At 43.3% G+C, this 14,265-nt stretch overlaps 1 protein-coding gene across 3 annotated transcripts in view; it reads right to left on the reverse strand.

The window, feature by feature from the left end:
• Positions 1 to 14,265, reverse strand: part of DDX52 (DExD-box helicase 52) — a 94,747-nt gene that overhangs the window by 21,648 nt on the left and 58,834 nt on the right. For 2 of the 3 annotated variants that reach the window (XR_010748848.1, XM_066363037.1), the window contains exons 2-7: positions 14,108 to 14,260; positions 12,465 to 12,581; positions 8,476 to 8,603; positions 7,363 to 7,548; positions 4,718 to 4,861; positions 3,978 to 4,089 (exon numbers count right to left, since the gene is read on the reverse strand). Coding sequence is in view for 2 of the 3 variants with exons in the window: in XM_066363037.1 (XP_066219134.1) it covers positions 3,978 to 4,089; positions 4,718 to 4,861; positions 7,363 to 7,548; positions 8,476 to 8,603; positions 12,465 to 12,581; positions 14,108 to 14,260 (840 nt within the window). In the remaining variant the exon portion in view is untranslated. Of the gene's footprint in view, positions 1 to 3,977; positions 4,090 to 4,717; positions 4,862 to 7,362; positions 7,549 to 8,475; positions 8,604 to 12,464; positions 12,664 to 14,107; positions 14,261 to 14,265 lie in introns of those variants that run through there. The other variant, XM_066363036.1, reaches the window with a different exon arrangement.

A 14,265-nucleotide genomic window follows, 5' to 3' on the forward strand; every position in this document is an offset into this window, starting at 1 on the left:
ACAAACAATCCAATCCAAAAATGGGCAAAAGAAATGAATAGACACTTCTCCAAAGAGGACACACAGATGGCCAATAGGCATATGAAAAAATGTTCAACATCACTAATGATTAGAGAAATGCAAATTAAAACCACAATGAGATATCACCTCACACCAGTCAGAATGGTGCTCATCAACAAAACAACACAGAATAAGTGCTGGCAAGGATGTGGAGAAAAGGGAACCCTCCTGCACTGCTGGTGGGAATGCAGACTGGTGCAGCCACTGTGGAAAACAGTATGGAGATTCCTCAAGAAATTAAAAATCGAACTGCCTTTTGACCCAGCTATACCACTGTTAGGAATATACCCCAAGTACACCATAGCACTGTTTGAAAAGAAGAAATGCACCCCCATGTTTATGGCAGCATTGTTCACAATAGCAAAGATTTGGAAACAGCCCAAGTGTCCATCAGAGGACGAGTGGATTGAAAAGCTTTGGTATATATATACTATGGAATACTACTCAGCCATAAGAAATGATGACATAGGATCTTTTACAACAACATGGATGGGCCTTGATAACATTATACTGAGTGAAAGAAGTAAATCAGAAAAAACTAAGAACTATACGTTTCCATACATAGGTGGGACATAAAGATGAGACTCAGAGACATGAACAACAGTGTTGGGGTTACAGGGTGGGGGGAGGAGAGGGAGGGGGTTGGGGAGGGGAGGGGCACAAAGATTATGGCTTTTCAGCATTTGCCATATTCCCCCCTTAATCTATAGACAGACAGCAAATATTTACATATGGTGTTCCCACTATAAAGACTGCTGTCTTAGGGACAAATGCTGATAAACTATCTCAGCAGTTCCTCCTTCTTCAAAGACTTATATGTCAACATAGAGCTCCATGTTTCATAGGACATACTCAAGCTCACTCTATGCTCCCTGGAGCTTAAGCACAAGGGAATGCCCCCCCCCTTTTTTTGGGGGGGGTATTTTTTCTTTTATTTATTTATTTTTTGTATATTTCTGAGGATGGGGAGGCAGTCAGACTCCTGCATGCGCCTGACTGGGATCCACCTGGCATGCCTACTGGGGGGAATGCTCTGCCCATCTGGGGTGTTGCTCTGTTAGGACCGGAGCCATTCTAGTGACTGGGGCAGAGGTCATGGGGCCATCCTTAGTGCCCAGGGTGGATTTGCTCCAGTGGAGCCTTGGCTGTGGGCGGGAGGAGAGAGATGAAGAGGAAGGAGAGGGGGAGGAGTGGAGAGGTAGATGGGCGCTTCTCCTGTGTGCTCTGGCCAAGAATCGAACCCGGGAATCCTGCACACCAGGCCAATGACTCCGACGGGTCTACCATACCATGCTTTTTACTTAAAAAAAAAAAAAATTTACATTTCTTTTGAACAGGAGACACCAAATCTTTTTCGCCTGCAAACTACTACCTTCTTTATTAGATCTAGCTAATAACACTGTTCTGTCTTTTTTCCAAATAGCTTCAGATATATGGAAAAGATTTATATAGGCAGATGGGGATCCTCAAACCCCTCAGCGAGATCTTCTGAGAATGGCTTTTAAGATACCTAGAGGCAGAAAAAGCCCAATAGAGATCAGGGGAACTACCAGCTTTTAGGATACACCCTTAAAGGCTCCAACACCCCAAAGGGGTCTCATAGGATGCCATCTGGGTCCTGCTTCAATAGTGGAAAGGAAGGTCATTGAGCTAAAGCCTGCCAGGCTTACACGCCTCTGCTGTGAGGAAACAGGGACACTGGAAGGTGGGCTTCCCCCTCGCTCCTCTAAGGGAGGGTTCAGTCTCTTCCAGCCCTGCTCCAGCCACCTATGACCTAACCTTGCCCAGAAAGCTGGGGTTTGCCACTGAAGGTTGAAGGTGCCCAGGGCCGTGGGCCCCATCTACGATACTGTGGACGAGCCTAGGGTATTTCTTCCAAGAAGCAGGTAAACTGATCTCATTCGCACAAGGGCCACTTAAACTATATTTTGCCTGAATAGTCAGGTTTTTTATTCTTCCCTCAAAGATCTGTTGTGGGTGTTGATAGTCCTATTTTCTGCTGCTTTTCTTAATATATAGTGTTTCCTTTATCCCTCCTACCTCAATGCCCCACTCATATTTCAGGCTGGGACCTACTCCTAATTTAGAGCTCTCTTTCCTCCTTTTGCCAACTTGTATTATGAATTTACCTTTGCCACCCAGCTTAGTGTATCCCAAGGTTCTCTTTACCAGGCCACAGTCACAGAGCTCCAGGGAAAAGCAACCTGATCTCATCTCTCCAGGCAGAGGAGAACAGAAGCTCCATATCCACGCATGCTGCAAATGGCTTTTTCCAGTCTACCTGAATCATTACCAGCTAGAAGCAGCAGTCATTGGGACTTGGACATGAGCTGCAAAGTATAGAATGGTGACAATTCCAGTGCCATGCGGACTTTTCCTGTGGGGAACTTTCCTGGACTCCTGCTCCCTGTGACAGCTCCTAACAGACTGAACTGTGGTTGGGTTGCATTTTTCAGGGATTTGGCATGGTGATGGGGCCATCTTGGACTTGGGGAACATGTTAAGGACACTACTCTTTTAGGGATTCTTGCTGTATGGGCCAAGAGTTTGCTTAAAGGCTTTTAATCACTGTAAAAAAAAATAGAGGACTGGATGAAGAAGATGGGGCACATATACACCATGGTATATTATTCAGCTAGGAGAAATGGGGACATCGGATCACTTATAGCAGAATGGTGGACTCTTGGTAGCATTGTGCGGGGTGAAATAAGCGAATCAGAAAAAAACAGGAACTGCAGGATTCCATACATTGGGGGGACATAAAAGTGAGACTAGGAGGCATGGACAGGAGTGTGGTGGCTATGGGGGGTGGGGGGAGGGAAGGAGGGAGAGGAGGAGGGGGAGGGGTACAGAGAGAACTGGATGGAGGGTGGCGGAGGACGATCTCTCTTTGGGTGATGGGTATGCAACAGAACTAAATGACAAGATAACCTGGAAATGTTTTCTTTGAATGTATGTACCCTGATTTATTGATGTCACCCCATTAAAATAAAAATTTATTTAAAAAAAAAAAAAAAAAAGAAATTCTATTCAGAAGTTCAAAAGAAAAGACAGGGAAAATCAGATTCTTTGGTAGGGATGTAAGTTAGTCTTGCCTGCAGAGTACTTCCATGGCATTTAGTATAAAGGTTTCTCAACCTCAGCACATTGACGTTTTGATCCAGACAACTCTTTTGTTGAACGGGCTTTTTTCCTTTTTTTAAATTTTAGTGAGAAGAGAGGAAGCAGAGACAGACTCTCACATGCACCTCAACCGGGATCCACCCACCAAGCTCACTATGGGGCAATGCTCTGCCCGTCTGGGGCCCTTGCTCCGTTGCAACCGGAGCCTTTTTAGTGCCTGAAGGAGAATCCATGGAGCCATCCTCAGGTCCTACGGCCACGTGCTCCAATCAAGCAACGGCTGCAGGAGGAGAGAAGACAGAGAGAAAGAAAGAGAGAGAAGTGGGAGAGGAAGGGTGGAAAAGCAGATGGGCACTTTTCCTGTGTGCCCTGACCGGGAATTGAACCTGGGACATCTACATGCCAGCAGATGCTCTACCACTGAACCAACAACCAAGGCCAGTAGAGGCTGTCTTGTGCATTGTACAATAGGATATTTAATAGCATCCCTGGCTTCTGTCCACTATAGATCAGTAGCACCCTTCCCCAGTTGTGACAATTTAAAATGTCTCCAGGTATTGCCAAATGTCCCTGGAGTGTAAGGTGGGAATGGATGGCAGAACTGCCTTTGATTGAGAACCACTAGTATTTATTTATATAACCACTGGGTGGGAAAGGGGAGATCTCTTGTAGCATATCTAAAATCAAACTAATTCTATGCATAACTACACTTTACGAACGCTTAGGTGTCAATTAGGGTATTTGTAATTTCTAAATCTCCTTCATGCTCTACATCTCAAGCATGAATCCCTTACCAAATTTCTTAGATGACTTTGGTCCAAATTTCTTGGCTGCAACGGCTGCTTTGTGTATCATGTGTATCCTGAATCCTGTTCCCTCAGATATTTTTACTAACTCCCGATGAATCTAAAACAGAAAATGATAAAAACATTACCTGCTAAATTACTTGATGTATCTCTTTTATGTTAATGAAATAAATCCTTTAACACTCCATAAATACCTGAAATTAAACCTGTAATAATGTGTCGATTAACCTGGAATCTCAGCAGTTTTGAACTTCAGTGACTAGTAAGATTCAGTAGTTTCTTCAGGTCTAGTAAGAGTTCGAAGACATAAAACCCAAACTCTTTCAACCTGTTATATATTGTATTGTTTACAGAATACAGTCCTGTTATAAAGGTATTTCATACTTGGCATGTATTTTACATTAAGCACATTGGAGGGTGGGGCAGATGATTGTCAAGTTTTACTTTCTCAAAAACTTAGGTGAGTTTTTCATTTCTCTGGGTGAGAAAAATATTTTTTGGAGCACCTAGCTAATATGGCATCCTTTAAAATTCAAGGAACTTGAAGCATTTGCCAAAATACAAATGTTAAAATCATGTTTTAGAAAAGATTTGCCCATATGCAATAAAATACATACCTAAAGTGTGCTCTGTACAGAATACTTGACCATGACAAAAACACAGCCTTACTCTTTTGAGAATTTTTATTGTCCTCAAATAAGAAAGATAACTGACGCTACAGGTCATACCTGGCTGGCAAGTTCTCGTGTTGGTGATATAATCAGGGCTCTGAAGCCTTTATTGGTGGGTTGTTTCAGTTGCATTAAAATGGGAATGCTAAAAGCCAATGTCTTTCCAGACCCAGTAGGAGCAGAAGCCAGAAGTTCTCGACCCTAAAAACAGAGTATATTAAATACAAGGAAAACTACACAAATTTTTCAGAGCCTGGTCAAATACTACCAACCAAACAAAGAATAAATAAAACATATGTGCTAAATCCAATCATTAATGTTATCACTCTGCTTACTTCTCCCATATCCACTTTTCTAATATTATACTCCCCTGCCACTACCACCCCAATGGAGTTTCTCAGTACTGCCTGTGGATCCATTTCAACAGGGGAAAGAATGTAACTAAAATCTAAAAATAGTTCACAATCTAAATTATTTCATTTTTTTTTTTTTTTTTTTAATTTCTCTGAAGCTGGAAACCGGGAGAGACAGTCAGACAGACTCCCACATGCGCCCTACCGGGATCCACCGGGCACGCCCACCAGGGGCAACGCTCTGCCCACCAGGGGGCGATGTTCTGCCCCTCCGGGGGCATCGCTCTGCCGAGACCAGATCCACTCTAGCGCCTGAGGCAGCAGCCAAGGAGCCATCCCCAGCGCCCAGGCCATCTTTGCTCCAATGGAGCCTTGGCTGGGGGAGGGGAAGAGAGAGACAGAGAGGAAGGAGGGGGGGGTGGAGAAGCAAATGGGCGCTTCTCTTATGTGCCCTGGCCGGGAATCAAACCTGGGTCCCCCGTACGCCAGGCCGACGCTCTACCACTGAGCCAACCGGCCAGGGCCTATTTCCATTATTTTTAATTTTTAGATTTTATTTAGAGATTGATTTATTTTTAGATTGATTTGAGGGGGGGGGAACAGGAAGAATAAACTCCTAGTAGTTGTTTGTCATAAGTGCCTTAACCAGGCAAGCCCAGGGTTTCAAACCAGCGACCTCAGCGATCCAGGTCAATGCTTCATCAACTGCGCCACCACAGGCCAGGCTACATTATTTCAATGGTTCTTTCCCACTAAACTATGTATCAAAACATAATTACAAAACCAACTTTTTGTTCTGCTCAATCCCCAAGGAAGGTGTAATAAGTAACAAAATGGCTGAAAGAAATAAAAAGTAATGATAACCTGAGTGCCAGAGTAATTAACAGGTGCCACTCTTCAGTAAATTACTATGATTTTTAAAGCTCTGAGCTTAAGTCATGACAAATAATCTTAAAAGAAATGTAAAGCAAATTTACTTTTGTGTCAATAAATCATTCAAATGTATTCTCATTTCAGTTCCCAAAGAAAATGAAAAGAACCAGTAATGTATCCTATGACTACCAGAACTGAAGGCCACCTTGGTTTTGTAGGGGGGGAAAGTCAGTTGTCATCACTATAAAAAGAAATATTAGAAAAACTTCATTTCCAAAAATCTAGGTTCACTCATCTATCAACAAATAGGTATGCAAATCGTGATACATTCATACAACAGACTACTACTCAGTAACAACATGAATGAATCTCAAAAACAGTATGCAGAGTAAAAGAAACCAGAAATGAAAGAATAAATAATGAATAATTCCACTTACATGACATTCTAGAGACAAATCTAATATATGGCAATTGAAATCAGAAGAGTGGTTACCTCTAGGCAGGGGTGGGATGAGGGAAGAATGGAAAGGGCACAAGAATTTTCTGGGGTAACAGAAGTGTTACACATCTTCACTGGGGAGATGAGTACATAGGATATGCATCACTGCAACTCACTAAACCAGTGGTAGTCAACCTGGTCCCTACCACCCACTACTGGGCGTTCCAGCTTTCATGGTGGGGGGTAGCAAAGCAACCAAAGTATAAATAAAAAGATAGATTTAACTATAGTAAGTTGTTTTATAAAGATTTATTATGCCAAATTTAGCGAAAATCTGACATAAAGTACTTGGTAAGTAATTATTATTATATGCTTTAACTTGCTGTAACTCTGCTTTATAAATTTTATAAAGTAAAGTTACTTCCCTAGTTTATAAATCACCATTACTGTGGAACCAGTGGGCAGTTAGAAAATTTTACTACTAACAGAGATACAAAAGTGGGCAGTAGGTATAAAAAGGTTGACTACCCCTACACTAAACTATGCCCTTAAAATCCATGTATTTTATTATATGTAAAGTATACTTCATTAATAAAAAGTATTGGGGAAAAATGTTAGGTTAGTACAAAAATTCTCTATTTCTAAAATAGTTCCTGGAAATTATAAACTAAATCATGGATGAATAAACAGAACTTCGTCCCTATCCTCAGAGTGTTTATACTCTAATAAAAGAAAAAGATAAATATAATTAGTGCAAATACACAGTAGTGTGAAGTGTAAGACAAAAGTTACAAGAAAAATACCATGGAGAGCAGGGTGGTAGTGGAGGATTGGTAAAGGAAAAAGGTCACATCTAGCTGTAGTGATCAGAACAAGTCTTATAAAGGCACACGCACTGGAGATGGACCTTAAAGCAAGGTAAGGAACTCAACAGAGGAAGGGATAAGGTAGAAAGGAAGATTTCAAAGTCAGAGAAGAGAGAGTAATAAGCAAAGACAAGAAAGAATGTTAGAGGCATACTAAACCTTCATACTCACATGCAGCATAACTGGAATGGCTTGCATTTGGATAGGCGTAGGCATCTGGAAGCCTCCACCCAGAATGTTCTGAAGCAGACGAGAATTGATATTATATTCCTGTTCAAGTTGCTGAAACGTAGCAATTGGGTCAGGAAGATCAGTTCCTTGGATGTGAATTTTGTATTTGTTCCGCAAAAAGTTTATCTGAAAAGTGAAAGAAAGGGGTCTCCATGGATATGGTAAAAAATACTGTCAGATATTATAAAGCAACAGCTGAGGAAAAGCTTTAGTAGCATATAAAACTTTCTGATTAAATTAGAAGCCCTAAATATACAAGTATTAGGTACATCTCATGTCATTTCATAGACAGAAGACCTTCCTAACAATGAGATATGCTTTCTTCATATTAATGTATCAATGTTATGAATATGTTATTCATACTAACATCCTACTGCCAGAGTCATAATCTATAATCTTATATAAACTTCTAGAAAGTAGGCACTGAGTCCATGAATTTCCATTATATGGCACGTATCCTACAAGGGCCAGTGCTTTCTGATAATTTACCCTACACTCTACTTTTTTAAATTGAGTGCCAAAAGTGGTGTTGATTTGGTCTGATTTCCCATTCTGTGGCCCAGAGACAGCCAAGTTCTGGATTTTGTGTCACTGAAGTAAGTCGAACACTGCTCTCCATCTACAACATAGCATGTGTGCAGCAGACGTGACAATGGCTTGTTGTTTCTTCCGTGTTCTAGTCCCGCATAGTCCCAAGCTATAAAACAGGTTTCTTAAAAATTCTAACTCTCAAATCCTTCTCAGGGGAAATCCTTCTAAACCAGTGAGCCTGACCTGAACAGGTCAGGAATTATATAATATACAGATTTACTATACTATAATATTTATATTGATAAAATTTAGCAAGAATTATATATGTTATTGATCTGTTCAAATTTCAAAATTTTAAACTTAAGAATTTTCAGCCACAACACACTTTAACTTTTCATTAAAGTTGAATTCAAACTAGTCTTCTATCTTAACAAAACTATCATCTCTTTTCATCAACAGAATAATCCAAGGACAGTGAAAAAGTCACTAGGTCAGAAATCGGGGCTAAGATATTTTTCTAACCTTTTCTTTTCTGATATGCTTCAACTTTCCTGTAGTTAGTTTATTTTCTCTTTTAACTTTTTTATCTTCAATCTTTGCTTCCACAGATGATATCCACTGTATAGTAGAATCTTCTTCTGAAATAATTTCTAAAATATATTTTTAAAAATTAAAAGATTTTAAGTGAAACATTCTACGGTGTAGCAAATAGGTTACATCTTCACACTAAACAAAGGAAAAGTACTGGCTGTTGCAATTAGATAAGAGTAACAGAAAGTACAAAAATTATAAAAAGTGGCCCTGGCCGGTTGGCTCAGCGGTAGAGCGTCGGCCTGGCGTGCAAGGGGTCCCGGGTTCGATTCCCGGCCAGGGCACATAGGAGAAGCGCCCATTTGCTTCTCCACCCCCCCGCCCTCCTTCCTCTCTGTCTCTCTCTTCCCCTCCCGCAGCCAAGGCTCCATTGGAGCAAAGATGGCACGGGCGCTGGGGATGGCTCCTTGGCCTCTACCCCAGGCGCTAGAGTGGCTCTGGTCGCAGCAGAGCGACGCCCCGGAGGGGCAGAGCATCGCCCCCTGGTGGGCAGAGCGTTGCCCCTGCTGGGCGTGCCAGGCAGATCCCGGTCGGGCGCATGCGGGAGTCTGTCTGACTGTCTCTCCCCATTTCCAGCTTCAGAAAAATACCAAAAAAAAAGTAAAAAAAAAAAAAAAATTATAAAAAGTGAGGAGGGTTCTACATTGGTGAAATCAGAGCTCTGGAGTTCATTCTCTTCCTTTTGTTAGTTATTTCAGCCATGTAATATGTAGATGACTATATACTTGAAAACAAGATATTAATTAAAAAACTACTTAAACAAGAAGATGTTTCAATGAGGCAGCCAGCTTTTCTATATCCAAACCAGTTAGAACAGGGGTCGGGAACCCATGGCTCACGAGCCAGATGTGGCTCTTTTGATGGCTGCATCTGGCTCGCAGACAAATCTTTAATAAAAAAATAATGTTAAAAATATAAAACATTCTCATGTATTACAATCCATTCATTTCCTACCGCTCATGTTCATGGTTGTAGGTGGCTGAAGCCAATCACAGCTGTCCTGCAGAACACCAAATTTTTATAGAATAATGCATAACGTACACGGGTCATTGTATGGCTCTCACGGAATTACATTTTAAAATATGTGGCGTTCATGGCTCTTTCAGCAAAAAAAGGTTCCCGACCCCTTAGTTAAAAAATAAATATGAAAAAAGAAAAGATGGCCTTCACTGGTTGGCTCAGTGGATAGAGCATCTGATCCCCTGAGCGGGCACACATTAGAAGCGACCATCTGCTTCTCTTCCCTTCCCTCTCCCCCTTCTCTCTCTCTCTCTTGCCCTCTCGGAACCAGTGGCTCGATATGTCCAGTGTGGCTCTGGGCATTGAGGACAGCTTGGGTCATCCAAGTGTTGGCCTCAAGTGCTGAAGACAACTCAGCTGATTCGAGCATATGCCCCAGATGGGGTTTGCTGGGTAGATCCTGGTTGGGGCGCAAATGGGAGCCTGTCTCATTATCTCCCCACCTCTAACTTAAAAAAAAAAAAAATTATCTTAAATAAATAAATAAAGATAAATGGATAGAAAAATTAATAGGTATAATAAAATCAAAGATAAATATCCCGGCCCTGGCTGGTTGGCTCAGTGGTAGAGTGTCGGCCTGGCGTGCGGAAGTCCTGGGTTCAATTCCCGGCCAGGGCACACAGGAAAAGCGCCCATCTGCTTCTCCACCCCTCCCCCTCTCCTTCCTCTCTGTCTCTCTCTTTCCTTCCTGCAGCTGGGGCTCCATTGGAGCAAAGATGGCCCAGGCGCTGAGAATGGCTTCATGGCCTCTGCCTCAGGCACTAGACTGGCTCTGGTCGCAACAGAGCGACACCCTGGATGGGCAGAGCATCACCCCCTGGTGGGCGTGCCAGGTGGATCCCGGTCGGGCGCATACAGGAATCTGTCTGACTGCCTCCTCGTGTCCAGCTTCAGAAAAATATTGATACAAAAAAAAAAAAAGATAAATATCCCTAGAGTACAGAAAAATGAACCCATAAAAAATATGCAGGCCCTGGCCAGTTGGCTCAGTGGTACAGCGTCGGCCTGGCATGCAGAAGTCCCGGGTTCGATTCCCGGCCAGGGTACACAGGAGAAGTGCCCATCTGCTTCTCCACCCCTCCCCCTCTCCTTCCTCTCTGTCTCTCTCTTCCCCTCCCACAGCGAGGCTCCAATAGAGCAAAGATGGCCCGGGCGCTGGGGATGGCTCGGGCGCTGGGGATGGCTCCTTGGCCTCTGCCCCAGACGCTAGAGTGGCTCTGGTCCCGACAGAGCGACGCCCGGGAGGGGCAGAGCATCACCCCCTGGTGGGCGTGCCGGGTGGATCTCGGTCGGGCGCATGCAGGAGTCTGTCTGACTGTCTCTCCCCGTTTCCAGCTTCAGAAAAATACAAAAAAAAAAAAAAAAAAAAAAAAAAAGCAAAGAGTAAGAACAAATTCAAAGAACTTAAATTACAAATATCTAGTAAAGCATCTGAAAAGATGCTCAAAAAAGAAGTCACCAATCATCAAAAATATATAAATAAAAAAACATTTCATTCATTAGATGGGCAAAAATCTTAAGAACAAAAGTATACAGAATTGACATGGATGTGCAAAGTCATTCTACAATATCTATTCAAAAAAAGAAATGTGGCCTGACCAGGTAGTGGCGCAGTGGATAGAGCGTCGGACTGGGATGCAGAGGACCCAGGTTCAAGACCCCGAGGTCATCAGCTTGAGCGCGGGCTCATCTGGTTTGAGCAAAAGCCCACCAGTTTGAACCCAAGGTCGCTGGCTCCAGCAAGGGGTTACTCGGTCTGCTGAAGGCCCGTGGTCAAGGCACATATGAGAAAGCAATCAATGAACAATTAAGGTGTTGCAACGCACAATAAAAAACTAATGATTGATGCTTCTCATCTCTCTCCGTTCCTGTCTGTCTGTCCCTGTCTATCCCTCTCTCTGACTCTGTCTCTGTAAAAAATAAATAAATTTAAAAAAAATTTAAATGCCTTATGTTCATATTAAAAAAAAGAAAAAAGAAATGTGCATAGTCTTCACCCAGTGACTCCACTTTTGAGATGCCAATTACAGAAATAACAGCATCTGTACAAACGGAAATATATATATATCTTTATGATAGCAATATTTATGGAGGTTTTTTTCTTCTTTTCCAAGTGAGAGGAGGGGAGATACAGACTCCCGCATGCACCATGACCACGATCCACACGCTAACCCCTGTCTGGGGTCGATGTTCTATTTGGGGCACACAGGAGAAGCGACCATCTGCGGGAGGGGAAAAGAGAGACAGAGAGAGAGAAGAGAAAGGAGAAGAGAGAGGGAAGGGTGGAGAAGCAGATGGTCACTTCTCCTGTGTGCCCTGACTAGGAACTAAACCTGGGATATCCACATGCTGGGCCAATGCTCTACCACTGAGCCAACTGGCCAATGCAATATTTGTAATAAATGCCTAGAAACAACTTGAATGACATCAACTGACAAGTGACTGCATATTCCTGACTTGTAACCAACCATTAGCTTGTATTATTTTTGTAATTGAAAAAAATTCAGACCCTGGCCTGCTGGCTCAGCAGTAGAGCGTCGGCCCTTGGTATGAAAGTCCCAGGTTCGATTCCCAGTCAGGGCGCACAAGAGAAGCAATCATCAGCTTGTCTACTCCTCCCCCTTATCTCTATATCTTTTCCCCTCCTGCAGCCACAGCTGGAAAAGTTCAAGCAAAAGCGGGCCCCAGGCACAGAGGATGGCTCAATGGCCTTGCCTCAAGCGGTAAAATAGCTTCCTTGCTGAGCAACAGAGCAGTGGCCCCAGATGGGCAGAACATCGTCCTGTAGGAGGCTTGCCAAATGGGTCCCGGTTGGGGCACGCGGCAGTCTGTCTGTATGCCTCCTGCCTCTAACTTAATAAAAAAAAAATTCAACAGAGAGACAGAAACCAAGCACTAACCTGAAGTCCTGCTCTTCCTCTTTTTCTTGTTCTGCTCCCTCTTCCTTTCAGTTATGCTCTCTCCTTTTTTCTCTTTATCTTGGAACTCTTCATAAGTTCTTGATTCTCCACACTCACCTGCGACAGAATTCTTGTTTCCAAAAAAGTCCAGTCCCTGCAGCACCTCTGAGGAATCAAAGTCATGCTTCCTTTTTCTTACCTAAAACCCACAAGATTTAAAGTGAAATCTATGGACTGGTATTGCTTTCATTCAAGCAGTATTGGCAGTAATGTGGTTCAATCCCCATTGTTTTTTATGCTGTCACCAAACACATGCTGTACTGACAAGTGTGTTTGGGCAAATGGAATCCAAATTATACCATTTCTCACTTTAAAATAGTAATTTAAATAATAAACAGCAACAAATGTGCTATCAAGAAGACTTCTAAACATGTTTATATATATATATGTATACACAATATACATAGTTACTTCATTCTTCAACAACCCTATGAGCAAAATTACGACAATAGTAATACTACAAATGAGAAAATCAAGCCATCAGGCAGTTAAGTAACTTGATTTGGATCCAAATAACCTGGCTTCGGAGTTCAAACTCTTAACTATACCACCGGTCAGGAACAAAAGACACAGACGTGTCGCATACACTCGCACAAACGTCCCTAATTCCAATATCGAGGTTGACATGGAAGATTTTCCACAACTGGGTCCCAACTACTTCCAATTTATCACTCACTACTTCTCCCTGGAAGACCGCCCATTTTTAAATCTCTGTTCTCACTGGTTAATTAACACGGAATTGCGGGATTAAAAAGAATCATGCTCATAAACGTTGAGATGCATGCCAGGCCAAACCGGGGTAGACTACAGTGAAAAAATACATTTTCTCCACTTTGCGTGTTTCTGTTTTAAAAATCACTTTCTACCAGTTTCAGAGAAAAGGCTGCTTTTGAAAGAAAGGTTCCAGCCCTGGCCCTTTGTTTAAGCGGTAGAGACTGCCAGGAGGGTGGAAGTTCCGGTTCCATTCCCGGTAAAAACACACAGGAGAAGCGACCGCCTGCTTCTCCACCCCTCCCCATCTTCTCTCTCCTCTCTCTTTCTCCCTCTCCCTCTCCCACAGCCATGGCTCGAATGGTTGGAGCAATGAGGATGGCTCAATGGCCTTGCTTCTGGCGCTGAAATAGCTGGATTGCCAAGCAAGGAGGGAGGGGGCAGCAGACGGGGAGAGCATCGCCCCGTAGGGGGCTTGCCTGGTGGATCCCGGTCCAGGCGCACGTCGGCGTCTCTCTATGGCTCCCTTCCTTCTCACCTCTCAGAAAGATGAAAAATGAAAAGGAAAGGAAAGAAAAGGAAAAGAATGAAAGAAAAGACAGAGAAAGAAAAGGATTCCAACTGTGCTTCGAATAAACTAAGAAGATGGAGGAAGAGGGGTGGGAGCGTCTCCTGGCCAGGCCCAACTAAGTCTGAAAAGAATGGTAAAAGACTTGACCAGGTAGGTCGACAGGTAAACTGAACTCGAAAGGAGGAGAAAAGGCCCCACAGCCTGGCCAAGGGGTCTCTGTGTGTCGGCTCCCCCATGAGCCAGTTCATTCTCCCGCGGACTCTTTCTGTTACTGAGGCTTCTGTCCACCTGCGCGTAGTACCTGGAACCGGGCTGCGTCCGCCGAGAAGCGTCTCACATCGAATTTGGCCCCAGCACCCAGCCGACGAAAGAGATCCTGTGCATCCATCTTTACCCAGAAAGCTTCGCGGTCCCGCGGCGCCTGCGCAGAATTCTTCTCCCGGAAGATCTCGCGCTAGT

Source organism: Saccopteryx leptura, chromosome 2 (assembly GCF_036850995.1).
Source record: "Saccopteryx leptura isolate mSacLep1 chromosome 2, mSacLep1_pri_phased_curated, whole genome shotgun sequence".
Classification (NCBI taxonomy): domain Eukaryota; kingdom Metazoa; phylum Chordata; class Mammalia; order Chiroptera; family Emballonuridae; genus Saccopteryx; species Saccopteryx leptura.